This window comes from Rosa rugosa, chromosome 6 (assembly GCF_958449725.1).
Source record: "Rosa rugosa chromosome 6, drRosRugo1.1, whole genome shotgun sequence".
NCBI classification, from domain to species: Eukaryota; Viridiplantae; Streptophyta; class Magnoliopsida; order Rosales; family Rosaceae; genus Rosa; species Rosa rugosa.
Genome location: NC_084825.1, coordinates 52,958,996 through 52,983,799, shown reverse-complemented (window position 1 = coordinate 52,983,799; position 24,804 = coordinate 52,958,996). Strand labels below are relative to the sequence as shown.

Genomic DNA, 24,804 nt, shown 5'->3' with positions numbered 1-24,804 from the left:
TACCAATACTGCCAATTAATGTAGTTATATTAAAAAATAGATTCACAAAATTTGACAGCAAACAGCAAAGTATGCTAATGAGATCTTGAGAAGAAAAAGAAAAAAAGGATGGTAATGAGAATCAAAGAGTGAAATCCAGGACTTTATTTTTTTGATATCGGATTAGCAAAGACAGGTCGGAAATCATTTGTGGACCAAATTCATTCAAAATCAAATTAATATCAGTCGTCTCTATTTCAAACATAAACGGAGGTATTAAACTGAAATGCAGTTTACAACCAACACCAAGACAGTCAAATTAAAAACCAAATCCCCTATGACAAACCAAACCCACAATGGTCATAATTCCACGTCCTTTCTTAGCCAAAGCCCAAAGGAAACAAAACACCTTCATCAGTCATGAAGGCCCCCAGAGATTTCACAATCCTAGCATGCATATAAAAAAGAAAATGGGGAAAATAAAATGTTGGGGCAGAAATTGAGGAAACTTCGATAATAAATCCCAAAACAGTCCCCAAATTGAAGAAACTTCGACAATAAATCCCAGAACACCTCAATACTGAAACGACATGGAACTAAAAGGATCGAGCATTATAACTGCTCTCTTTCAACTACATTTCAAACTAAACCTGATCAAGAGCAAAACAAAAGGAACAGATAATCATTGCATAGAAAATCAAATGGTCTTAAAACAAATTACAGGCTCCTCATCATCTCTAAGATTTTCTTAAGAAAATGCATAACCAATACTGCCAGCCAGACTGAACTGAAGTACATTTCATACGAAAAATTCACAACCTGTGATTCTGCATCATCTCGAAGAACTTTCTTAAGAATATGCATAACCAATACTCCCAGCCAGACTGAACTGAAGTACATTTCATAAGAAAAATTCATAACCTGATTCTTCTCAGCCGCACCTCCAGACCTGCAAATGGACCAAAAACCAGAGTTACGGTATACAAATGATATTATCGTAATCCTCGGAATTAGAGTGGAAATCAAAGAATGTATTCCCTTTGATACAAACCAGTTACCCTCCAACAACACAGTCCAGTAAATAGAAAAGGGACAAGCATAACCAAGTATTGCAAACAGCACAGAAGAATATACTCAATATAGCAATACCACAAAAAGATATTAAAGACGGGTACAAAGAGCAATAAGAGTGAAGATTCTTGAAAACCATAGATTTGGAAAATTATTATATTGACACAACTCCAGGGACCAAGTTCTTCATTCTCATCCTGCGAGGCACATGTACTCCTTGCCCCAAGCTTTGGTTGCACATTTATAAATGTATGGCCCACTTGGCCCTTCCATCAACAAGTGTCCAGACTCTAGTTACTAGGCTCACCAAGTAAAGCTAGCTTCTCTTGATTACATAATGGGGGTTAATCAACTCTACAACTTTTAATTCTTTAGTTGTTAGTTTAACAATGCAAAAAATCAAATGCCAACCAATTTAACTTTCCAATTCTCTTTCCAAAATACTCATAAACACCATAGTAGTTTAGTTTGTTGGAATCAAAGAAAAAATAGCTGTGAGATTGTGAGTGTGCAGATGAAATTGATTTGGTTGCTGCACAAGATAGTTAAGAGTAGTCCACAATTTCTTACACCTGAACTACAGCTAGCAAGCTTAAGGGGGGGTGTATTCAATTGAGAGTTTGTAGGATTTTTTTGGACTTTAAAAGTTTGTGGGTATTCAATCAGGATTTTAAAAAGTCATTTAAAATCTTGATGTATTCAATCAAGATTTCAAAATATCTGTTAAAATCTGGTGATATTCAAAACTCTAAAGATTCTCTTTGGATTGTGGAGGATTTTTGGGGGCTAGGTATAAATACAAAATCCATTGAGAAATCTGCTCACCTCCCTCAAGATTTTGACGTTCTCTCTCTCAGGAGATGGAGAGACCTCAGTAGAAGACCTGTGGAGAGACCTCTTCAATTCTCTTCTCTGACCAAGCAAGGTACTTTTCTCGGTTTTTTTCTCTGAATACAGCCCCCTTCGTGTTCAATATTTTTGCATCTTCTTGATACGTTGTTGGAGTTGTTTGAGCCCTAGATGTGCCGCTGGTTTCATCTTCTTCATTCGTTGTTGTGACTTTTGATCGATAGTTATTATAGACTTGTGTATATCTACATCCTTTTCTCAGAATGTGCATTAGTTTTCTCTTCTTACAATATATGCAGGAGGTTATATATATATATATATATATATATATATATATATATATATATATATGCTGCCCAGATTCATGTGTGAATGAGTGTCTATATATATGCTTCCCAGATTCATTAACACGTATTGTTCGCAAGCATATATATATATATATATATATATATATATATATTTACAGTTTTGGCAGTTGCTTATATATATAAAAGTACAATCATATATGAATCTGGGTAGCATATAATAGTATGTCCCACTATATATATATCTGGGTAGAGAAAACGTGTGAATGAACCATATAAAAGTATGTCTCACTATCCAAATCTTCAAGCATAAAATCCTCCACCAAACTCTGGAGCTATCATCATGGGTTCAGAAACTTTCCTAGAAGTGATCTTGGCCATACTTCTTCCACTGTTGGAGTCTTCCTTCGTTATGGCTGTGGAGTAGAGTTCGTGATATGTTTGTTGCTGACAGAATTGGGATATATACCACCAGGGATCATATATGCAATATATGTACTAGTGGGATAGTTTGTGACAAGGTTTTTGAAGGAATAATGGCAACAACATTGTGGGTTTGTCCAGTTCGGTGATTCTCATTATTGTGGTTTTTAATCTGGGATCTTAGCTCATTTTCCTTGTAAATGGTCATGTGTTTTGTTATGTTTTTGTCAGAATTGTTGTGGCATACAGAAACTTATTGAATGTATGTTCAGGTTTGTTTGGAAATATGGTATAATATGTGAGCTGCTTGTTTGATATACATATATACTAATTATTGAGTTAAGACTACACTAATTGATTCTGCTCAAATACTTGTTTACTCTGATGCTGTATGAAAGTTTGGTACTTTAATCTCATGGACTATGGTATTGGTTTCATATTGACAGAGATATATTTGAATAATTTTATTCATATAAAAGAAGTTTTTGTTTTTGATGCTATGTGGAAGTGTAATACTTTAATTTCATTGGGTGTGACTATGTTGGTGGAAGTACTCTAGTAATCAGTATATGTGATAAATGAATAATTATGTGTCTATGCAATGTCCATGGAAATTCTGTACTCTGGCTAGTGATTGAGTTACATAACTGCAACAATAATTGAGACATACTAACAAAATTTATTGTGTATAATCTAGTAATATTATCATGGGTGATTCACAACAAGATGCCAAAGGGGGGGGGGGGGGGGGGGGGACTTAAAGTGCCTCAAGGTAATTAACTATTTTCATTTTTTATGGACTTTCAGTATATAGGAAGTCACGTTTGCTAAGACTCGACAATTATTCTTTTTATAGTGTTGGTTTTCTGTGGGCTTTGGTAGTCATTTTATGCGTATGACATGCTAATTAAAATATATTGTATTTTTAGGAAAATATTTTCTCGTGGATCGTGGATTTGCTAATCGACGCCAGTTTTTAGCTCCATTACGCGGTGTCCGATATCATCTGAAAGATTTTGGTAGTCAAGGTCGCCACCCCAAAAATGCAAGTGAGTTGTTCAATCTTCACCATGCATCATTGAGGAATGTGATTGAGAGGGTATTTGGTATCTTTAAATCGTGGTTCACTTTAAAATAGCACCTCCATTCCCATTTGAGACACAAGCAGAGCTAGTGTTAGCTTGTGCTGGACTACATAACTTTCTTCGCAAAGAATGTCGCTCCGATGAATTTTCTGTTGAATCAGAAGATGATCAATCTTCATCATATCTAGACATGGAAGATGAAAATTTTGAACTACTTTCTCAAAGCCAACAACAACAAAGAGCGGAATGCTTGGAGAATTAGCATTGCTGATGCTATGTGGAATGATAGGCCGCGGAATGATGATAATGGAAATCAAGAGGATAACAATGAGGATCAAGACAATGACAATGAGAATAATGAGGAACACATAGATGATGAGAATCAAGGGGTTTATGATGATAAGAGGTTGGAATGGAAGAGTATGCATCATTCTAATGTACTTCTATAATTGGCTTTGCATTTTCTGTGTTGTTTTCTTTTGCATTTTCTATGAATATTTCATATAAGATAATATGGAGTTTGACATTTCTTTTGGTTCAGAAATAGTTCCCTATGCCATTGTATAAGAGCATTTTGTTTCAAGTCAAAATTATTTTTATTCTATTGTTTGTGTTTTGGTCAATTTTTTCTTTTATTTATTGCTATTACAACAATCTATGGACTTATAGAATCTAAATAAATACTGATAAATCAATCTAATAAAGTTTGTTAAACTCCACATGGAATTAAAACAATCTATAGAATTAGCAGAATCCATGGATTATTAAAAGTCAGCCAGAATCTTTTAAAATCTGAATTGAATACACCCTCCTAAGTATATGTTTAAGAGGTATAAGGACCCCCTATAATACATTTTTAGAACCCGCACTAACATTTACAATACTGAAAAAATAAAAAACAAGGATGCCAAAAAAGTGAAGTACATGACTTGATTAAGAAAGTAAGAGGAGGATGAGTAAGTCAATTACCAATGGATGGAGCGAGTTAAAGCAGAAAACAACCCTGCAGATTGGGGTGCCAGATGCGAGGGAAATGGCCCTGGTATTCAAAGGTGCGAGTAGCCAGGAACTTGAAGGAGAAATCTCCTGATTCCAAAACTTGAAATTGAATTACCAAGATAAGAAGACGCAAGGTCTGGCGATGACAGAAACCTTCGTCCTCTCTGCCTTTCGGGAGGCTCGAGGACAAAACAAAGCAGACTTTTTTATTTCCTAGATCAACAAAATCCCACGACATTTTCACCATTGACTGATTTTGAATGGTAATTTCCAATAAGCTAGTCATGAGGGTATCAATCCCCACAGATTGGTGCGGTGAGTTCTTAATACTACCATCATCCTCATTAACTACTAATCGGCAGACTCTTATAGCAAAATAATTATTGAAGTAAAACATGACCTTATCATGGGTACCATCCTCCAAGTCGACCACTAAAGCCCTGCGTCGGAAGGGAAAAGGCTTACCATTGAACAAGGTAGTGACCTCTGTCCACTTTTTTTCCTCAACGTCAAAGCAACAAACGGGAAAGTGAGGGGAATCTGAACCAGGGATTTTGCTCGAGACCAAAAGCTTGGTGCCCATGATTGCATAAGACAAGTGTGTACCAGGCCTAGGGTCACCGTGTTTGTAATTCAGTGCTTCGGGTCTGTAAAAAGGAGGATCCGGCAGAGGCACCCATCTCTCGTCAAAGGGATCGAACACCTCAAAAGTAGGATGAGCGACTTGCTGACCAACGAGTAAACCAGAGAGACAACAGAGACTTCCATCAACGTTAACCAGCAGGGCCCCCTGTTTCTCGCTTTTGAGATAGTACGGAAGCCTTATCCACTCGGGATTATAGTGGTAAATATCTCTCGGCTGAAAATAATAACATTTTTGACTCGGCACAAAGTAAGGAGCTCGAGTTTGATCTGGTGAGTGGTCCAGGCCGCCGGCGAACATAATTCCGCTGAAACAAGAAGTGCATCCCATAAGCCGCGGACTTTTCCGGTTGCCGAAGTCCTTGGTGCATAGCCAAGCCTGCTTTTGCAATTCAAATGGCACGTTGCAGTCGGCGCAATAGCGGCAGGTGATTATACTCCCAATCTTTTCGTCAAACTTGCAAGAGCATGACAATAAGTTCGACAACTTGAGGGTGCGGATAACGTAACAACCGTCTTTTTCCTTACACAATTCCTCCATACATAGATACAGAAACCTATTACCTAACCAGTTGTGGTAGAGAATCTCTTCAACTATCTCATATGTTAAACCAGACACGCCTTCCTGATGTTGCTGACCACCACCACCAGCTGGTTTTTCATTTACAGCAGGTATCAAGTGCTTGTATCTCAAGAGCGCTTTGTTGGCGTTCAATTCTTCACCTGCATCATTAAAACCAAAGTACGAACAACGCTCGTAAGCATAATCCCAGCGCCACATCATACCGGTAGCATCCATATCCCATTTCAGGCGGTATATCTGAGGGTAGTTTGGCATCCCGAGACCATTGTAGGACTTCAAGATCATCTCAGCCCAGCTCCGAGAAGTAAACTCAACAAAACCAGTTCTCACATTACCATGAATAACAGTGGCAGCTACAACCTGGGGAAAAAAGAAAAAAAAAACTACCATGAATAACAGAATGGGAATTGGCAGCAGCAAACATACACGCATGATGCGCAGCAAGAAAATTGTACATCTAATACACACAGATATATATACCTGGCCATGATCACTGAAGCAGCCATAGAGATATTTCGCATCCATCTCTGGCAGCAAGCCCTCGACGCGTAGGGATCGGATCTCATCGGCGTTGGAATTGGCTGCCGTCGTGTGCTCCATGGCCGATTGGAAAAGTTTAGGGGAAGCGCTGTTCGAAATTGGAGAGTGAAAGTGTGAAACTATTAAATTTTGAGAAAACTAGCAATGTGCTATCATGGATACCATCCTTCATATATAGATACAGAGGTACCTATCATAAAGGATTCCTACTCCTTATATAATTAGGATTATTATAAGTACCTACCATAAAATATTTCTATTCCTAATTCATATAGGCATTGAAGGAGTTGAAGATGGATCGGATCTCATCGATGTTGCCCATGGCTGCCGTCGTGAGCTCCATGGCCGATTGGCTCAAGACTCTTGGTGCGGCCGCGAGTTAGGGTTTGGGACTTTGGGGGAAGCACCGTTTAGATCAGTGGTTGTTATTTTTATTTTTTTTATTTTTTTTTTTGGAGACTGAAAATTGTTTAATTTCGAATTTAAATACAGCATTACGTCGGTCTAATAGTTTCAGGAAAATATTTTCCAAAAGAAAATATATTTGCATTCCTTGGTTATCAAGGTTTATATAAATTTTTTTTTCTTTGACCGACTTGATTACCAAGTTTTTGTTTATGGAGTAAAACTTGATTACCAAGCTTAGTTGGGTATCTACTAAAAAGCTTAATGTAATACATACTTGTATTTATGCAGTAGGTCCATGTTTGTCACTACATAATACCCGCAGGTTTCATATATTCAACTAATTCTTCAATTCTTCAATCTCCGAAGTCGAAAAAAGACCAAAAAAGCACTAAAGAAGACGAGATGGGGAGGCTGCTGAGTATGAAAGATTTTGAGGGCAAAGCAATTCGACCTCGTTCGTCCTACCTTGATATTTTTCTTCAGGTTGCTAGTGTTCTTCAGAATAAGAAACTCAAGCAAAGTATGGAGAAAAGTACTCATTTGAAAACCAAGATGGCCGGTATTGGGTTTAAAGAACCCATTTTCATGGTAGGGAAAGAGACTTATGCAAAGGGACAAAAATTTATGAACTCTGTTTTTGAATCTGTGAGGAAGATTGGTGGGTCAAAAAGAAAGGGTTTTGACAATTTTGACGATCATGAAAGGGGTTTTCAATTCAAGAAGCAGAAGATGGATATGGGTAGTACCTCCGAGGCTAAAGAACCAAATTCGTCAGTCGTAAAAGAATTGAAGGTGGATGCGTTATACTCAGTTAGCACAATAAAGACAGAAAATTCTTTGCCTAGGGCAAACTGTATAATGAGTTTTGATATTAAGAAGAAGAGTGCTAATGGTGATGATGATAAACAATGGGGTTTGAGGCCGAAGCCGAAGAATATCAAATTGAGGAAGCCAAAGAAGGAGATCACAACACAAATTATTGATGCTAACGGCTTGCCTGAAGAATACAAGAGAAAGATTGAAAATTTTGATAAGGCTAAGGCGACTTTGGTGATACAGAAGGAGTTGACCAAGACTGATTTGTCACGTACCGCTTGCCGGTTGTCAATGCCTATGAACCAAATCAAACCGGAGAGTTTTCTGAATGCAGATGAGATAAAGTTTCTTGCAAAACAAAATGACTGGCCAGTTTCGGTTATAGATCCCCTACTTGAAGAAGAAGATCTAACCCTGAGGCAGTGGAACATGGAAAAGAAAACGGGTAAGACGAGCTCAAGCTATGTGTTGAAAACACGTTGGAATGAAGTTGCCGATAAAAACAATCTCAAGCAAAAAGATGTAGTCCAAGTTTGGTCATTCCGGGATGTGGGAAACAACCTTCACTTTGCTATTGTTTTGGTTAAGAAGGGTGAGAGAAAGGGTGGTGAACATAGTAGTAGTCGAGGGTATAGCCAGCCGCCTTCGCTATCAACAACACCGCGTGATATTGTTGATGGTGAAAGAAGAAGTGGTAGTGGTCAAGGAACAGAATCAAAGGAAGAAGGGATGATAGGAGTTAATAGCAATGTTGAGAGTAATAGTGAGAGAAGTACTATGAGCAATGGGTCTAATGAAAACCATGAAAGTTTAAGCCAGACATAAATCAAGGAAGACTAGAAGAAGAAGTATAAATAAGGTGTGGAAGGCATGAAAACAACTCCGTTTTCAAATGCTTTTCATTTCATGCCCTCTGTATTGTAGCTATTGTTGTTTTTCTCTCTAAATAACTTGTCTATTTTGCTTCCTAGCTATAGCAAGGCCCTTCATTTACAATCTTTTTGTTTAGAGGATATTAGTCTATTTGTTTTTACTTCAGAAATTTCTTTTAATGTTTTTTGTTCTGTTACTCTATTCCCAAATTACGTACAATGAAGGCAAATAACAAGAGCACAAGGAAAGGTTTTGACATGTCTTGTCAATTGCTCAAGTGGAATCAATTTCTTGACTTTTAGACTGGAAAATTGGAAATTAGAAAAAAAAAAAAAGACATTACAGAAGTTTCACCACGTGGCGCACTAATTTCTTGGCCTGAAGCAGACCACAAGTTATGGCCACTAGTGCCCACATCCTATCTCTCCATCTACAACATGTTTCAGTCATTCAAGAAACTAAGAACACAAAATGTAAATATGGCCAATATGCTAGCAAGCTATCCCAACATATCAGAACTCTCATATGGATTAATTACAGTTTCTAGACCAGCTAGGAGGACTAGATTGATCAATGGTGAGGGACATGTTGGGTATGTAGAGATTAAGACCACAAATTGTGTAGTGCATTGCTCCAGTAGTACTAGTGGTAGCTCAAGTAGTAGTACCTCATCAACGGAGGAAGTGGGTTTTGTAGGGAGTGGAAAGTTTGGTATTGATAATAAGGGAGAGTTCAAGTACTTGGTGAGTGAGTATGGATGGAAGGTCAGGAGTTTGTTTAGAAATGGAGATGAGGTAAGGAAGGCAGCTCAAGTTCAAGCTGAAGCATTTCATGAACCTGTGTTTCTCTTCAATGATCTGTTCTTCCAATTCTTCCAGGTTTGCTTAGTTGATACCATTTGGGATTTTGTTCCTGTTCTTCATATTCTGTCATTATTTTGATGATCTTGTTTAATTTGATTGCTGCAGGCTGAAGTGTTATCTGGGCTTGTATATAAACTTAGGAACTCACCCCCAAACAGGTAAGCACAATTTTTGGAGATTGAAATTTGGGATCTGGACCTTGTATAAATGAAAGTTTGTTCTAGTACCACACTTTGCATAACAGTTGGGAACTTGGGATCTTGAGCTTACTTACGTACACTGAATTAGTATGCAATTTGTGATCGTTCATTTAGTGCAGCATTTTAATACAATGTAACAGGTATGCTTGTTTGGTTGCTGAGCCTACTCCCATGGACACTTCCGAGTCACAAGAACTCGTGGGCGTCGTGGATCTCACGGCGTCAAGAGACCAGAATGTACTAGAGCATCTCCCACCTGATGCAGATGAGTTTCTTTATGTGTCCGGCATAGCTGTTCTCAAGAGTTTTAGGTTTCTACTGTCCCCAAACACTTAGTTTTGTTTCCTTTTGTTTTGGGTTCTGGTATTGTGACAAGAGGTCAATGGTTTCATTGACAGGAGGAAGAAAGTAGCCACTGTTTTACTAAAAGCTTGTGACATGCTCTCAGCTGAATGGGGATTTCAGTATCTTGCTCTCCGGGCTTATGAAGACGATTTTGGTGCCCGGGAGTTGTATGCAAATGCCGGTTACCGGGTTGTCTCCGGTGATCCGCCGTGGATGAGTACTTGGATTGGAAGAAAACGCCGTGTTGTTATGATCAAACATATTTCGACTTGATAGTTGGGCTTCAAGTTCGTTGTATGCAAATGCTGGTTATCGGGGGTCTGCCGTGGATGAGTACTTGAATTGGAAGAAAATGCTGTGTTCTTATGATCAAACAGATTTTGACTCGATAGTTGGGCTTAAGTTATTTAGTTGCAGGAGTTCATTTTCCTCTTTTTGGGTGGGGGGTGGGTGTGTGGTTTGAAGTTTTAAGGCGCACCAACTGTCCTGATTAGAGTAACTCCTTGATTTCTTGTGGGATAACTGTCTCTCTTAAATTAGCAAAACCAATGGTACAATTCCATCACTAATGAAAACGAATATGGTAATCATAGACAGACAAATATACACGACTGCACAAAACCAAAAAGCCGGCAAAACTATAGCTTTTATTAAGCTTAGAAGTTTGTCCGCACAAAAATATATAAACAGAAAGCAAAACAGTACTACTTTTCTTCCTTTTTTTTCTTTTTCTTGGAAAAAATACAAATTCGGTATATGAACTGTGAGATCCCGCAGGGTAGGGGAATGGGTTAGTGTTTGTTCTTCGCGGAGAAACAATGGCTGTGCAAGTGCAAGAAAAGTGCATCTATATCATCATCGTCCTTCCTCTAATTCATGAATTTCCGGCAGTTGGGAGCTTTACATAGACAAGGAACTTTGAATTCATCAGGCTCATTTGGATCAAACAAGTAATCATACCTGCCACAGCCAGAAACAACAAATACATTACAACCAGCACTCGGAGGAGAGAGAGAGAGAGAGAGAGAGAGGAGAGATGTATTACGTTAGCTCGTCACCCGCAGATACATTAGTCTTTGCAATAAGTACAATCCGGCTTTCCTCATCACCAACACTCATGATCCTCGCATAACAATTGGGCATGCACTATACACAGAACAGTGAGTGTGAGATCATAACTGGCAACTACAGGCAAAAAGGCTTCCTTCATCAGAAAGTCTTACCGAATGATTGATCAGCCGTGCTATATTTCCTTTATCGGTGGCATCTACTACCACTTCTTCGCTAATCTTAAAAAGCTGAAGACAAGGGCAAACATAAGCCTTTAAAACAATATTAAAGAACAGATATAACTAGAACCAATCGTAAAGAAAATAATTTGAACCACTTGCAAAGAATCAACTCACGTAACAGTCTTTGCCTTCAGATCTATATCGTGCCTCCCTCAAATCTGCAATACTACGCCTCACCTGTTCACCACGGTATTCAAGGACCTGAAAGAGAGACATGCTTCTTAGTCCATTGTGTTTTCAAATGAATTTAACATGGTGAACGTCAATTTGCAGACATAATGGAAGTTGATATACTTAACTAAAGTTGCTACATACCATTTCTCCTTCTTGAATGTTTCTACGTGCAAAGAGACCCCATCCATGTATCCCGGATCTGCCAAAGCAAACACGATCTTTTTCGGTTCTCTGCAGTCATACATACATCCAAAAATAGTCACAAAAAGAAAGAGAGAGAGAAAAAAAAAAAAAAAAAAGGAAAAGGAAAGCCAAGAATATTGAATGGATAAGAAGGAAATACTAGCCTGTAAATGGTAAAGCCGTTCTCTAAAAGATGAAAAAGTTAGAGGTTCCTCTACTACCTGTTGAAGAAGAAAACATGTCATCTAGAGTCAGACATCGTCCAAGAAAGGAATGAAAACAAATACTTTATACCATTCAATACTGAAAAGGAAGATAGATTACTCTGAATTTGTTCAAACTTCGAATTGCTTCCAAGGGATGATGGGAATGTCCCATCACTTGGTGGGCAACAGCTTCTTCTTCTGTTCTCTAGCCATCAGAAAAAATGATAGTGAGAAAAGATAGCTAATTACATATCTAATTCACACTTAAATAATCTGCTCACTGATCCACCACATTATGTCATCCATTTGTCATCCTGATCAAAATTATGTCCATGATAAGTTTATAAAATTCAACACTCCCACTAACACCTTAAAATTATTCAAGCCAAGCTGGCTGAAATTTTTGTTTTACCCAACAGCTCAATATAAATATTCCCTCAAGCATAGTAACAGTATCATAATTTGGGAAGGCCAAGATCAAAGTATAATACCTTCCTACTATCTTTCAATCTTTTAAATATTCGGCACCTTGCAGAAGATACTGGCTCAGGTTCAGTCGTTTCAACAGTTGGAACCTCTTCCAACTTTATTCTATTAGATGAAATTAGCCTTGAACCAGGCCTCTTCTTACTTTGGAGAAGGCTTTTGGCTGAAAACACTCCTAGAGGAGTCTGTATAATTAAGACCGTATCTGGATTTGGAGCCCTGCAACAAACAAACTATAGCTTGTGAAGGGCAAAAAATTAGGGATAAAAATATGTCCAAGAATGACAACAATTCAGAGGCATTAATACATAAAAACAATCTGAGAGGAAAGAAGGTGAAGGGATGACAGTCCATACCTGTGATAAGCGCAATAGGAAACCATTTTTGTAATCTGTTTCCCATTTTTCTCTAAAGAGTGCAACTGCATATAAAGAATGCATTTATTAGCAATATCATTCACGAGGATAATCTAGCCAACTAAACGTAAAGATGCAACAACTTTAGAAACCATAACAAACTGACAAAATATGAACTTAGTAAGAAATATTCTCCCTTGTGTGTCAAAAGTACAGAGCAATAACGAAAACAGACAAAAAACAATAAGAATCTAACCTCCATGCGGTACCCTGCCCTGGATGCACACATTGCATGGTAATAAGTGGAGCACCTGCTACATTGTGTGCATGAACCATGAATTTGCTTACAGATTACACAAATCTGAAGCACATGTGGCAAAAGAAAGCCATTGATTAGCATTCAAATAAGATAACAATGAAAATGACAAAGTAGAATCAGGCAAAATTGCTGCATTCTGGATCATGTATAGACCTATTAACCCAAAACGCATTCAATGTATATTGCCTAGGTTACTCTCCATTTGGTGTGGTGCAAAATTTGTTATCCTTTACTGAAGATGTTAACAATGCATGTAAAGGATTAGTGTCATTTGGTTACAGTACCATATTCACGGTGCTCAAATGTCAACTTTAATGTAAATAGTGATATGTATCATAAAAGATGTATACAAGAACTAATCATACCTTGACAAAAGAATTTGATGGAATACTCAAGATACCAAGAGCAGGCTCCATCTTCTCATCACTTGCAAACGACACTTCAGGTCTGAACCAAGCGCATGTAATATGAACCCACAATGTCTCAATATCAGTTGGCTTTAAAGCACCTCCTGTGGGCCAACAGCATGAAGAAGACCAGATAAGAATAAGAGATCATGATAGCAAACTAAAACTTCATAAATATGGCAGACACAGAACTCAACAAATCCACTCTAGGAAGAAACTTGCCTTTAACAGGACAGAGGCAACATTCTCTCTTGACTTCAGGAGTTTCACATGCTTTGCAAACCCATGAAGTGAAATCCCGGACATGTCTTGCTCCATAGCATTCTTGATGAACAGCTATTTGACATCTGATTGAAATATAAAACATTAAATATTCGCCTCATTTTCATAGCTTTATAAACTATGAAGGGCATCCACTAGTTGCTTGTCACCCATCATGATATAATGAAAATGACCCTGTTGTCGATACCTGTTGCATATGATGATTTTGTTGTAGTCCCAGTCTTCAACCCATCTACATACAGCACATCGCTCTGTTGTCCACTTCGCATAAACGGGTTCATACTTTTCTGTCATAGAAACCAAGGGAATGCAATTAGTTTACATCTCTCCACCTGGTTATTGACAAGTAAATTCATATGGCCAAAAGTACAAAACAAAATACCTTGCAAAAAAGTGAGCAATTTTTGCTTCCGTTCTTTAATAGAAGGTCGTTTAGGTGGTTTAACAGACACAAGAGCATTTTCATGAAACTCTGCTAACTGCAGCATCTGCAAAGTCAAACAAGATTGCATTAAGAACATTTGATGTCTGTGAGAGGCCATCGGCATACTACTAGACCGGAAAAAGAAAATGAATCTGAAAGTATAGTACAAACCCATTGTTCCAGTGCCAATAAGGAGCCTTTAACTCTGACACTAGTCCTCCAATTTCTGGACTTGGAACCTGTGTGTCGCTCCCATTCACTAAGCGCTTGCTTTTCTGTCCCACAGTACCCACACTTGCACACAACACTGACACAGAAGAGAAAATGGATATAAATAAATTACTTCCAGATCTTATATCACAGTGACCATCAAATGATCTGCCTCGTTAAGGTGAACAAAGACAAGAAAAGAATAAACACTATGAAAACCCAAGACTAATAACATAACTTTCCAAGAGAGAATTAAAAACCAAAAAAGGAGGCAATCTTTTGCTTACGAGTGAAGACTTGGAAAATATATGCCTTCCACACCGTTACAGAGAACAGTAACCTTGTTAGGCAGCACCAGTTGTGCCTCATTTTTAGTAGATCTACACCTGAAATTCAATAATCGTCAGGAACTAGAGATAATAAACTAACTACTCATACTATACAAAAGAAAGTTTTATATATTGCGACATTCATATTCATAAAATAAGTAACAGAACATTTGTATGAATGAAGTACATTAACGCATTTCATAGACTTACTTGACTTTTGGTTGCTCCTTTTCAGAATCTGACAATTCAAAGTTAAACTTTACTTTGCAAGGAGGGCAGAAATAATCAGTGCCCCCCAAATTCTGCAAAAAAGAAATAATGAAGTCAGCGAACTCTAGAATCTCTTCTCATTCATTATGCAAACTGAGTAAAAAAAAAAAAAAAACTATGATATTAGGTATGGTGTATGGACCTTATAATAATTGGTGTTAATTCTATCACATTCTGCATGCACCCATACTCTGCAACCATCACACCGGACCTGCTCAAAGTAAAGTAAACAAGAATTAATAAGGAACAGCAGTTCTCAATAAACAGTATAATTTTTACAACTCTAGCATAACTTATAGGTTTCTCACCCAACTTCCACTGTCAGGCTGATTCCACTTCTTGCATATGCCACAAACATGTTTTGTTAACTGCAATGAACAAAAATATTAATAATAATCATGAAATATGAACAATACACAATCCAGAATGCAGGAGACTAAAGAAATTTAAATCTAACATAAGAACACCCAAAATGGGGGCAGGTTGTTCAAACCCTACCTTAGCACATGATTTACAAAGGAATTGCCCTCCAGAAGTTGAAACCTTCATTTTCTTTGGCATTCTAAGATCCGAGCCACAGCCTTCACAGACTCTTGCATCTTTCTTCTTCCGATAGATGTCCTGCTGGGAGATAAATAAAAAATTCGATGACCAGTGAACCTTCTAAAGTAGATATATCTTTCATGATTATATAACAGAGAAAACCAATGTTGTTTGTACATGTAACTTTTGGATTCCTTGGCAAAAGGACCAGTTCCTCTACATTCTTAATAACAAAGCAAAGAATACGCAAAGGTCCATTAAACCCAGTTCTGCATTTCATTCAAATTCATCTTTTCGAGAATGTTTGTGCAACTCTGCTCATACTATGTCCTAGCAATTACACAACACTAAGACAAACAAAAAAGTGCTCTTAGGAGAACTTGCCTGGTCCACAAACTGATAGTCGAGATCATGATTTGAACCAGTAGCCTCTTGAACTCCTCTAAGTACGGATTCATCATACACTGGGTTCCCAGCTGCCATGTTTATATCTGCTATCAACTTCTCGGTAAACCCTTGATCCACCAAAAATGCCTCCTCAGTTGCCATCTGGAAATCACAGGGCTTGCAGTTGCCCAGTTCAGTCTGCTCTTGAAACCTATATCATGCAAAAATATTACTTAACCACAATGGGTGTATTGAATTGCAATTCAAAATGCTTATTAAAACCGCAACAAGCACAAACCTGTCTATATAATCCATAAATGGAAAAAGTGATCCCCTTTTAACCCAGGCATAATCCTGCTCAAGATCACACAAATGATCGTATTAAATAACCACACTCTCATAAACATTAAATAACACAGTCCATAAATAGATAAAAGTCCATATAGAGAAATAATCCATACCCTTTGGTTCTCATTCCCAGAGTAACCGAAAAACATGACACAAGCTGCATCAGGTATGCAAGCCCTCAAAACCAGCTCCGGCGCTTGTGTCATTGGATCAATAACAATGGCAGGCCAAAAGGGCTCCTTTTTCCCTGGCTTTGCCCACACTATATCACCGGAATAAAAGTCCTCCGGTCCATACAACCCATCTGTCCTCTGATTTGAAATCCTCACTGCACCCTCTAAATCATCTTCTTCTTCTTCTTCTTCAATAATCTCCACAACCGCACACTTGTCATCTTCAACCAAATGCTCATGCACTGAAGTGAGTGTGCTACGTGAGCTGGAGTTATACTTCCTCATGTTATAACTCTTAAACGGCACATACCCATCTTCATCTTCCTCCTCTTCTTCCTCCTCCTCCTCTTCTTCCTCACACAAACCCGAATACTTCTTCGAGCCATACACATTATTCCCTAGCTTCTTTCCATTTTTCTGGGGTTTCAAGCTAGGCTTCTCATCTTCAACATTACTATCACCACGCAAAATAGTCTTACTCTCTTTCTTCCAATTCTCAATAACCGAGTCATTAAACCGAGAAGGCAGTACCTGAACACGTCCCCTCGACGTCCTCACCAGCGGCGGCCGCGAAACCTCAGCCTTTCCTTTTGCGGATTTGCATACCTTTGATTTCGACTCCGCCTCCTCCTCCGGAGGCGGCGAGCACGACACTTCAGTGCACCACGAAAACCCTCCTCCCTTCTCCGCCGCAGCAACCGACCCAAGCAAGCCCCTGAAGCTCACCGGAATAATCCCCGCCGCCACCTCGCCGAGCAAATTGAGCGGGTAGTACCCATTAGTCCTCCTCTTCTTCCTCCCCGAGCTCTCGTCCTCCTCCGAATCACCGAATTTGCACCGTTTCAGACTCGGCATTTGCGATTTCAAATTCTTCTTGATTATCATCCTCCTCAGAAACAAATTCACACCCACCTCAGCAATCTCACTCCCGCATAATACCCACTAACCAAAAACCCCCCAAATTCCCACAATCTCACCAATAAACCCTAATCCCCAATTTGGGTCCCCAAAAACAGAGCAATTGACGAAACGACGACCTCCCCGGAATTTCTCTCCCGCAAAAGACTCCAACTTCGCACCAACTCAAGCGAAACCGAGAGTGATTGAGGGATCGAAAATTCGAACACAGACAGGATAGGGAAATAGGGATCTATCTATTTCGGGAAGCTTCTCTCCCAACTGCTACAAAGCACAACAGAGAAGAGAGAAAGGGGAATAGAATATAAAAGTGTCCAATGCAAAATCGCAATGTAATTTGCGTTAAAAAACCAGAGACAGATAAGACTGAAGATTTCGAGTCTTCTTCGATATTGTCTCTCTGTTTTTCTTTTTTATTTTAGAGAGAGAAAATGAGAACGAGAATGAGAGGAGAGAGAGAGAGAAGGGTCGGCGTTATCTTGCAAAAGTGTGTGTATGTGTGTGTGTATGGTGAGATGTGTGAATTCGCTAACGTGCGCCTTACGTGTTTAGAGCACAATTCTTCAGAGCAATGGTGGTCATGGCCAATCTTTGGGTTTGGGTTTTATTTATAAATTCGTATAGTTACACTACCATTTTGGGTTTGGTAATGGTTGCCATGGTTTTTGTAGCAGAGTTTGTTCCACGAAAGTTGGAAGCTTTAAGCTACAATGCGAGTGTCCAATTTCTATGTTTTTGGTTTTGAATCGATTTGGTCATTTGGGTTATGGGATTTGATAAATTTGTGCACATAGTAATGATTTTAGTACCAAAGTTTGGTCGATTTGTAATGGGAATTGGTCGTTTTTGAAAGCTGCAAGTTCTTGGCTGAAGGTAATTGATACGTGAGACTCAAATTATTCCACAATTTTTTGAGTTTGGAGAAGTTATGGGTTTGAAAGATGAAAACTTTAATGGGTTTGATTCTAAGAATTGTTGTGGACAAATTTTCTGTAAATGGGGTGGTGGTCATCGGAGTTATAAGGGCGGCAGAGTTTCGAAAATACTTGACCTTATTCTCTTTTTTCTTTTTCTATTTCATTTCTCGTTATGTTTTCTTTTTGGGTTTGAAGTACCAAATCTGAAAATCTTCACAGGAGGGAAAAGCACGAAAATTTCCCACCAAATTCATGGAGTAAAGGGTTATTTTGGGTATCTTTGATGTTTGGCTGTCCTGCTAACAGGGGACTACTGTTACCGTTATGGTATCTAAGATCTTAATCATGTAAAGTACATAGTATAAAGCCTTTTAATTTGGTTTGGGTTGTTGGACCAACTCTAGAATCTGAATCTAGTTGACTAGAACAATTTGTGGAAGATTGAGGTGATGCTCTGTGTTTGTGAGCATGACGATCTCATATGGCTGCCCTTCTCTTCGATTTTCATGGTTGTCAAAAGGGTTGGTTTTGTGAGTTGAATTTCTCCGAATCTGAAATTGAAGAAGAGCACGGCCTCGACCTCTGCGTCTATGGTCCTTGACACCAGTGATTTGAGTTTGAAGTGTTGGTGGGTAAGTGGTTTTGGAAAAATGAACGGAGTCCGGTTTCTTTGGATTTTGGTTTGGTCGTGTAGAGAAGAAAGTGCATATGAGCTGTGCATATCATCAACGAAGCAGTGTTGGGATTTTAGTGCAATTTTTTATTTAGACAAAAGAAATGGGTAAATGATGATCATGGCATGCCTTAATTTGGAATAGCAAGTTGGATCATGTGAAAGAGTTGTGTATTATAATATGGGGAAAGTGTCTTGAAACTTTGAAGAAGAGTTGAAAGGTCAACCTGCAGATGTAGAAGAAGTATATAGAGTTGCAATCTGCCAATCTGGTTGAGCTTGAGCTATGCATGGGAGTATATACAAGTATGTATACACATATATATAGGTGGCTGACCGGGTGGCGGGTATGGTGTTATTAACCCAAAGAGAAAGATTGTGGTGATGAGCTTCTTCCAAAAATGTTGGAATTCTGATAAGTTTCCCTTTTGGGTAATGTTGGTTGTACTACATGGTTGGTTTAGCAGTTTAGCTTATGTTGGGTCCTCCCGCCTGTGTTTTGCCCCACTTATTGTCTCTCATGAGCTTACCTACACTCGGGTCTGGAAGGAGTTGCCTTTTCCAGAACAAATGAGTTTTGTGACGGAAGAAATACGGAGAAGAAGAGGGTGCGGAAATTAGATCAAAGAAAACTGTGCAAACTCAGAAGATGGGTTTTAGGGCATGATGATGTGGGACCCAAAATCTCTGGGCTAGTGTTTAAGTTTCTGATCGCACAAAATGAGAGGAGGTCAGGAGCTAGCTTTCCATTTCCTTTGGGATTTGGTGCATTGTTTGAGGTTTCTGAGCAAAAGGCAGGCTTGCAATCTGGCACTGGCAGACGGCAAACAGAAACAGAAGATGTACTTCGTTGCATATATGGAAATCTACAAAAGAATATTTGCATATTCCTCTTGGAGCCCTTAAGTTTGGAGCGAGTGACACGCATTCTGATATTAGTGATTAGTAATGACCAAGTGAAAAAGAGAGCAACATATTACCAAAACTTCCGGCAGGCCCAAAACAACAAAAACGGCCCATTTGCAGGAATACCGATACCGGGCCTGCTGGGTAACCGGGTTATATGCACCTGGACCACATACCTGGTTGTCCCAAAGGCAGCAAGAGGCGTCAATCCAACTGATTTGATCATCCAAGTAGTTGCGTAGACTAGATAACCATGCCAAAGCTTATATGTTAATTTCTGTGTGCGAGAATGTTGTGTTCATAGTTGAACTACTGCAGGGCTTTTACTATACCAAGTCTTACCAGATGTTAACTGTAACAGAGCCGGATAGCTCAGGGATGGTAAAGTAATAACCTTTCCCCTTTAGTTTTTATCTTTCATTCTTGGTGAAAACAAGATGTCATAAACCTTAAATATATCCCTATTTCAAGAAAGCAATTATGGATACACAGTACAGTGGAACCACAAAATTTTCCTTCATACCATATAATATGAACAGGTACAACTAGATTTTGCTTCCCTGGTTTATTTAACATACTCTATTTACATCCGAAACTGGCCATGCAGGTCTAGCGTAGAGAGAAGAAGGTTATTACAGCAAGAAAGAGATGAAATACCAAGCAGGATTTTGGTGGGGGGAGAGGGGGCTGATTTATTGAGCGATACCTAAACTGAGTCCAAGTCTACTACATGCCAGGCTTAATACCACTACTGACCTCTTCCATATTACATCTTTGGAACCTAGCAGCTACTTCATTCCTACATTCTTGTAAATTATAAGTCAACAGTTACTCTTGGCACAAATAGATTCTTCAGTCTTTGCAAACCTTCCGCGGATCCTCGGCTGGTTGTCAGCAAGAGCCTTCCTGCACGCATACTGAAAGAAAGCATTTCATCAGTTTCTAACCTTCAAATAAGGTACCAGCTTAAGGGTTGAATACAGTAGTAGTTCAAGGAAAGCTAGCAGATATGAAACTTAAGAATGCTTTTTCACCAATCAGAGCATCAAAAGTCATGCGTATTCTGACTGACATGATTCTCAGCTTTTGAAATGGTTTACATGTAACGTTGGGATGGCAGCCAAAGTTTGTCATGGTTACATCAGCATGCATATTGCAGCTTTTTGAATTTAAGCTATTATTGGGAAAGCATCTATGTACATAGATCAACAGCTCCAGGAAAAGAGTAATCAACTTAATCCTCACATAGAACCCAATGAACATCTAATGAAAAGACATGTAAGTATGTTACAAAACAAAAACAGACAGTGCTGGTTCACTATGCCGGCCATCTAATATAATAATAGTTTCAGAGTGCATAGGATCCGAATAAAGCATTAATACGACAAATGTTGTTTTCGTTTGTATACGGCTATGCAGTCCTGAATTTTGACTCTATATCTTGCCTTGATTAGTTTCTATATAACGTATTTATTCAACATGAGAGAAGCACTACTGGTCAGGATTTTACCTTGATTTTCCTGCCGAAGTTCCTCTTTGTCTTCTTGTTCCTATATCTTGAAAGCTTTTCCCTGCGTTCCTCAGTGGTGCAGTTGGTGATGATAATCGACCGCTCAGGAGGAGGATGGACGAGGCTTATGTTACCGCTACCAAGAGTCTGTCATAAAAACTCAGTATCAATGACCCAGCCCCATCCTGTGAAAATGGCCAGACATGTCTAAACATTTCTCAGACTTTGGTACAAAGTCAATCATTGCACAGAGCTTGATTGCAAATAGATGATATTATCGATGCATTGCAAGTGCACAGAGATCCTATCTCTGGATTCCCTGATCTCTAGACATCAGTTGCACATGCATTAATCTACAGACTACAGATGTGTTCCACTGTGAGGAAGGGGTTTTTAATAGACTGAATAGGCAGTCTAAATGCTATTAAACAAGAACTTAGCTATATTGTTGATAAGAGATTCACAATGTCCATTAAGATATTAGGGTCTCCTTTAATCATATTATGCCTTTTATTTGTTTATCCATAACCTCTTCTATACCCAATCTCTGTGTTATAGATAAGTGCTGTCTTGATTTTGTATGAAGTTATAATTTTTAATCTCTAAAATATGAAACTAAAATAGCAACTAAACTAACTATCTGACCTTAATATCTCCTTCACTAAATGCCCTCCGAATCCCATAAGCAGCAGCAAAATCCATTCCAGGTAATTCCATAAAATTAGGCTTCGTTGCAGCTCCTTGCATCCACTCCGTTGAGCTTAGACATCCTGAGCTGACACTTTTCTGGAATTGTATGTCACGAAGTGGTTTGTCTTCTTGAATTTGATTTCCATCTGTCCCCAAATCAGGAATTTTGATATCAAGGACCTCTGAAAGTGGTGTTTCTGTTGGATCCTTTTCTAGGATATCCTTGTCATAGAAGACATCATCCAATAGCTGTTCACTTTGAAGTGATTCAATGTCTGAAGCCTTAAGTCCTTGAGACGAGATGACATCTTCCCCACAAGACATCATTGAGGCTGCTGTCATGGGATCAAGGCCGAGAACTGGTTCTTCGATGATAGGCTCTGGAGCTTTAAATAGATCCCAATCTCCTCCCAGGTCGTATTCTGATATCATGGAGGCCTCAACAAGGTTATTCTGCATTAGACAAAGGATAATCAAAATTAGAAGACCACACCAAGATTCGCCTGAAACTTCAGGAGATGATACTAGTCTCATTCCCAGGAGATGTAGAGTCAATTAGTGCTCAGAAAGTTTAACTTTAGTTCCCATTAGACAAATAATAGTAGATGTGAACAATAACAACTTCTGTTTGAAGTATTAGCATTAGACAAATAATAGTAGATGTGAACAATAACAACTTCTGTTTGAAGTATTAGCATTTGGCAAAAGGCTGGAACAAGAACAAACAAAAAGCATATGACTTTGTAATTTGAAGATCACATATATGATCCTTACTCATTTCATATTGAGTTGAGGATTAACATCTTGGTCGGCCATCGAGTCAAACATTAATTGCAAGTAGCAGTACATAAATTTCAGACGACCTAAAGTGGAAGTGACAAAGTTCTTAACTTTAAGGCACTCACCACTGGGCCCAAATGAAATTACTAATGCTAAAGATCTTATATGAATTCCACTCCAAAAGTGCAGTTTTTAACTCCAAAAGTAAAATCAATGAGGATGAGAAGATGAACACTTTTTACCTTTCCTCTCCCTTTTTCTCACTCAAAAGCATAAAACAAATTACATCTTTCCCACTTCAGCATTAGTGTGAATATGGTGAAAAAGCTATATTTTCAACTACAAGACTAGATGTCATCAAAAAAACTACAAGACTAGATAATACACCAGAGAGAAAAAAAAAAAAAAAAAAAGAGAAATTATAGAACACGCAAGTATGAAATCGTTTCCAACTAAACAACTTCCTCTTTTATCATTTTCCAGATCCAGCTCATAAAGCTAGCTCCAGCTGTTTCCATGCATGACCTGCGCAAATAAAGCCAAGAAAAAGATCGAAATTTCTTTTCTTTTTCCTTTTTCAATTCGCTGAAACCCAGATACTTTAATTTGTAAAATTAAAACACTTTTACAGTGTTTTGGATTTAAAAAAAATGGAGAGAATCCCTTCCTCCATGGATTAAAGCTGGAGAGAAACATAGATAAGATAAATTCTCGCCAAAAGTACAAAGATTTGGTAACAAAAATGAGATTTCAGTGTTCTTCAATTGTCAAATATCTCAAATTCACCATCAATTATAGATTCTTTCTGCGTTTCTTTTCCCTATTCTTTCCATTCTCAAGAAGAAGACAACTACTTCCCAAAATTTTACATTTTCACTCTAATTTCCAGCAACCAAACCAATAGCACAAAGATTGTGTTTTTGTAAAACTGAATACATGAAGAAACCCATTTTCTCAAGAAAGAAACAAGGGGTTTCAGTGTTCTTAGACAGAGTATACACTAAGGCCAAGTTCACAACTTTCTAGTGAAACAGCTCAAACCCATCTCAGAAACAATCAAATCAATGCAGATCAAGCTAAATCCACAAGGAAATTGAAGACAAAAATCACAAATTGGTGAAAATTAACAAATACACACATACATGCATGTGTTGAGAGAGAGAGAGAGAGAGAAGGGTACCATTGAAGCATTGAATTTCTGGTTTCTGCAGAACTCCTCCAACTGCTGAAAGTCTTGAGGGGTATTCTGGAAATAAGGGAACAAGAGACCAGTCTCTGCATACATTCTCTAAAATCCAAAATCTTCTCTCTTGAAAAGTCACAGACTTTGAAACAGAGAACCTTGATAAATATCTCCTCCCAAAACCTAAAACAAAGCAAAAGCCAGAGTAACAGAAACACACTGAAACTGAGTAGCCAAGTTGCAATGGGTTGTTTTGGGTATTGTGATTTTGAGCAACTAGGAGAGAGAATTTATATGTGTAATAATGAGTGGGGGTAGTTTTCAGTAAATATTGGGAGTGATGATGATACCATATAATAAAGACAAAGTAAGGAAAAAGACACAATCATTTTTATAATGGACTGTCCCCAGGTCTCTTATCATGCTCCCTTTTAATATATTATTTTGTCATTTTTATTGGTTCATACTTGTGAGGTATAATCATTATTGTATTGCAATTTGTACAAGTGAGATGAGTTGCATCGGGCAAAATATGTGGACATGTTTGTGGGCTGGACTGTGTCACTGGCCACTGTGGCCATCGATCTATACTTTCCAGTTTCCAATTCAAGGCATTTGGATTTTACTGCAAGATAGTTCCCCGTCGTCTTGTGTAGGCTTGGAGCCTCTGTGACTTTTTAGGTTCTCTGGTGGTCATTTAGCTTAGAACAAAAATATTACAGAAAGGGATATATGTGTTTATTCCCAGGTATTAGCTACAAAACCAAAAGAGTGAGTGCAAAGGGATATATATGAAGTCGGAGATATTTTCACCCTGCTCGGCAATCACATGTTGACCCATAGTACAATTTCAGACT

At 38.4% G+C, this 24,804-nt stretch overlaps 5 protein-coding genes and 1 pseudogene across 6 annotated transcripts; 3 read left to right on the top strand and 3 right to left on the bottom strand.

Annotated features, from left to right (window-relative positions):
* Nucleotides 1-642: 642 nt before the first annotated feature.
* Nucleotides 643-6,554, bottom strand: LOC133715811 (uncharacterized). 2 transcript variants are annotated; one of them, XM_062142472.1, is made up of 3 exons: nt 6,417-6,554; nt 4,682-6,296; nt 643-928 (listed from the first exon to the last, which is right to left on the bottom strand). In XM_062142472.1, the coding sequence occupies exons 1-2, from the start codon at nt 6,534-6,536 to the stop codon at nt 4,698-4,700; spliced, it is 1,719 nt and encodes a 572-aa protein (XP_061998456.1). In that variant the 5' UTR covers nt 6,537-6,554; the 3' UTR covers nt 643-928; nt 4,682-4,697. The 2 variants fall into 2 exon arrangements, with proteins under 2 accessions (XP_061998456.1, XP_061998457.1); XM_062142473.1 differs by having other exon boundaries at nt 4,827-6,296.
* LOC133718894 (low temperature-induced protein lt101.2-like) lies at nt 2,548-2,935 on the top strand (annotated as a pseudogene).
* Nucleotides 6,555-7,286: 732 nt separating the features above from the next.
* Nucleotides 7,287-8,525, top strand: LOC133717008 (putative B3 domain-containing protein At3g24850). The gene has a single exon (XM_062143631.1). It carries the CDS (start codon nt 7,287-7,289, stop codon nt 8,523-8,525), a length of 1,239 nt encoding a protein of 412 aa, XP_061999615.1.
* A 469-nt stretch (nt 8,526-8,994) lies between these two features.
* On the top strand, nt 8,995-10,367 carry LOC133714247 (GCN5-related N-acetyltransferase 10, chloroplastic). Its single transcript, XM_062140327.1, has 4 exons — nt 8,995-9,451; nt 9,542-9,594; nt 9,777-9,947; nt 10,035-10,367. The coding sequence occupies exons 1-4, from the start codon at nt 9,011-9,013 to the stop codon at nt 10,252-10,254; spliced, it is 885 nt and encodes a 294-aa protein (XP_061996311.1). The 5' UTR covers nt 8,995-9,010; the 3' UTR covers nt 10,255-10,367.
* A 232-nt stretch (nt 10,368-10,599) lies between these two features.
* On the bottom strand, nt 10,600-17,313 carry LOC133714246 (histone-lysine N-methyltransferase ATX5). Its single transcript, XM_062140326.1, has 23 exons — nt 16,311-17,313; nt 16,148-16,203; nt 15,847-16,060; nt 15,418-15,540; nt 15,228-15,287; nt 15,062-15,130; nt 14,860-14,951; nt 14,608-14,706; nt 14,282-14,417; nt 14,069-14,174; nt 13,874-13,973; nt 13,627-13,751; nt 13,363-13,508; nt 12,935-13,039; nt 12,679-12,743; nt 12,328-12,541; nt 11,955-12,041; nt 11,795-11,851; nt 11,589-11,678; nt 11,388-11,474; nt 11,205-11,279; nt 11,027-11,127; nt 10,600-10,941 (listed from the first exon to the last, which is right to left on the bottom strand). Exons 1-23 carry the CDS (start codon nt 17,253-17,255, stop codon nt 10,851-10,853), a joined length of 3,243 nt encoding a protein of 1,080 aa, XP_061996310.1. The 5' UTR covers nt 17,256-17,313; the 3' UTR covers nt 10,600-10,850.
* Nucleotides 17,314-20,283: 2,970 nt separating this feature from the next.
* Nucleotides 20,284-24,227, bottom strand: LOC133715681 (zinc finger protein CONSTANS-LIKE 1). Its single transcript, XM_062142287.1, has 4 exons — nt 23,945-24,227; nt 21,940-22,437; nt 21,295-21,441; nt 20,284-20,701 (listed from the first exon to the last, which is right to left on the bottom strand). The coding sequence occupies exons 1-4, from the start codon at nt 24,047-24,049 to the stop codon at nt 20,606-20,608; spliced, it is 846 nt and encodes a 281-aa protein (XP_061998271.1). The 5' UTR covers nt 24,050-24,227; the 3' UTR covers nt 20,284-20,605.
* Between the last annotated feature and the right edge of the window lie 577 nt (nt 24,228-24,804).

Excerpts from the sequence above, each read along its gene's own strand:
- LOC133715811 (XM_062142472.1), bottom strand. The coding sequence starts at position 6,536 with ATGGAGCACACGACGGCAGCCAATTCCAACGCCGATGAGATCCGATCC. Across the intron at positions 6,297-6,416 it reads GCTTCAGTGATCATGGCCAG|GTTGTAGCTGCCACTGTTAT; the intron begins GTATATATATCT and ends TTTTTTCCCCAG.
- LOC133717008 (XM_062143631.1), top strand. The coding sequence starts at position 7,287 with ATGGGGAGGCTGCTGAGTATGAAAGATTTTGAGGGCAAAGCAATTCGA.
- LOC133714247 (XM_062140327.1), top strand. The coding sequence starts at position 9,011 with ATGTTTCAGTCATTCAAGAAACTAAGAACACAAAATGTAAATATGGCC. Across the intron at positions 9,595-9,776 it reads AGGAACTCACCCCCAAACAG|GTATGCTTGTTTGGTTGCTG; the intron begins GTAAGCACAATT and ends ACAATGTAACAG. Across the intron at positions 9,948-10,034 it reads GCTGTTCTCAAGAGTTTTAG|GAGGAAGAAAGTAGCCACTG; the intron begins GTTTCTACTGTC and ends TTTCATTGACAG.
- LOC133714246 (XM_062140326.1), bottom strand. The coding sequence starts at position 17,255 with ATGATAATCAAGAAGAATTTGAAATCGCAAATGCCGAGTCTGAAACGG. Across the intron at positions 16,061-16,147 it reads TTTATGGATTATATAGACAG|GTTTCAAGAGCAGACTGAAC; the intron begins GTTTGTGCTTGT and ends TGCATGATATAG. Across the intron at positions 14,418-14,607 it reads TATTTTCCAAGTCTTCACTC|TGTTGTGTGCAAGTGTGGGT; the intron begins GTAAGCAAAAGA and ends CTTCTGTGTCAG.
- LOC133715681 (XM_062142287.1), bottom strand. The coding sequence starts at position 24,049 with ATGTATGCAGAGACTGGTCTCTTGTTCCCTTATTTCCAGAATACCCCT. Across the intron at positions 22,438-23,944 it reads AGAAATTCAATGCTTCAATG|AATAACCTTGTTGAGGCCTC; the intron begins GTACCCTTCTCT and ends TGTCTAATGCAG. Across the intron at positions 21,442-21,939 it reads TTAGTGAAGGAGATATTAAG|ACTCTTGGTAGCGGTAACAT; the intron begins GTCAGATAGTTA and ends TTTTTATGACAG.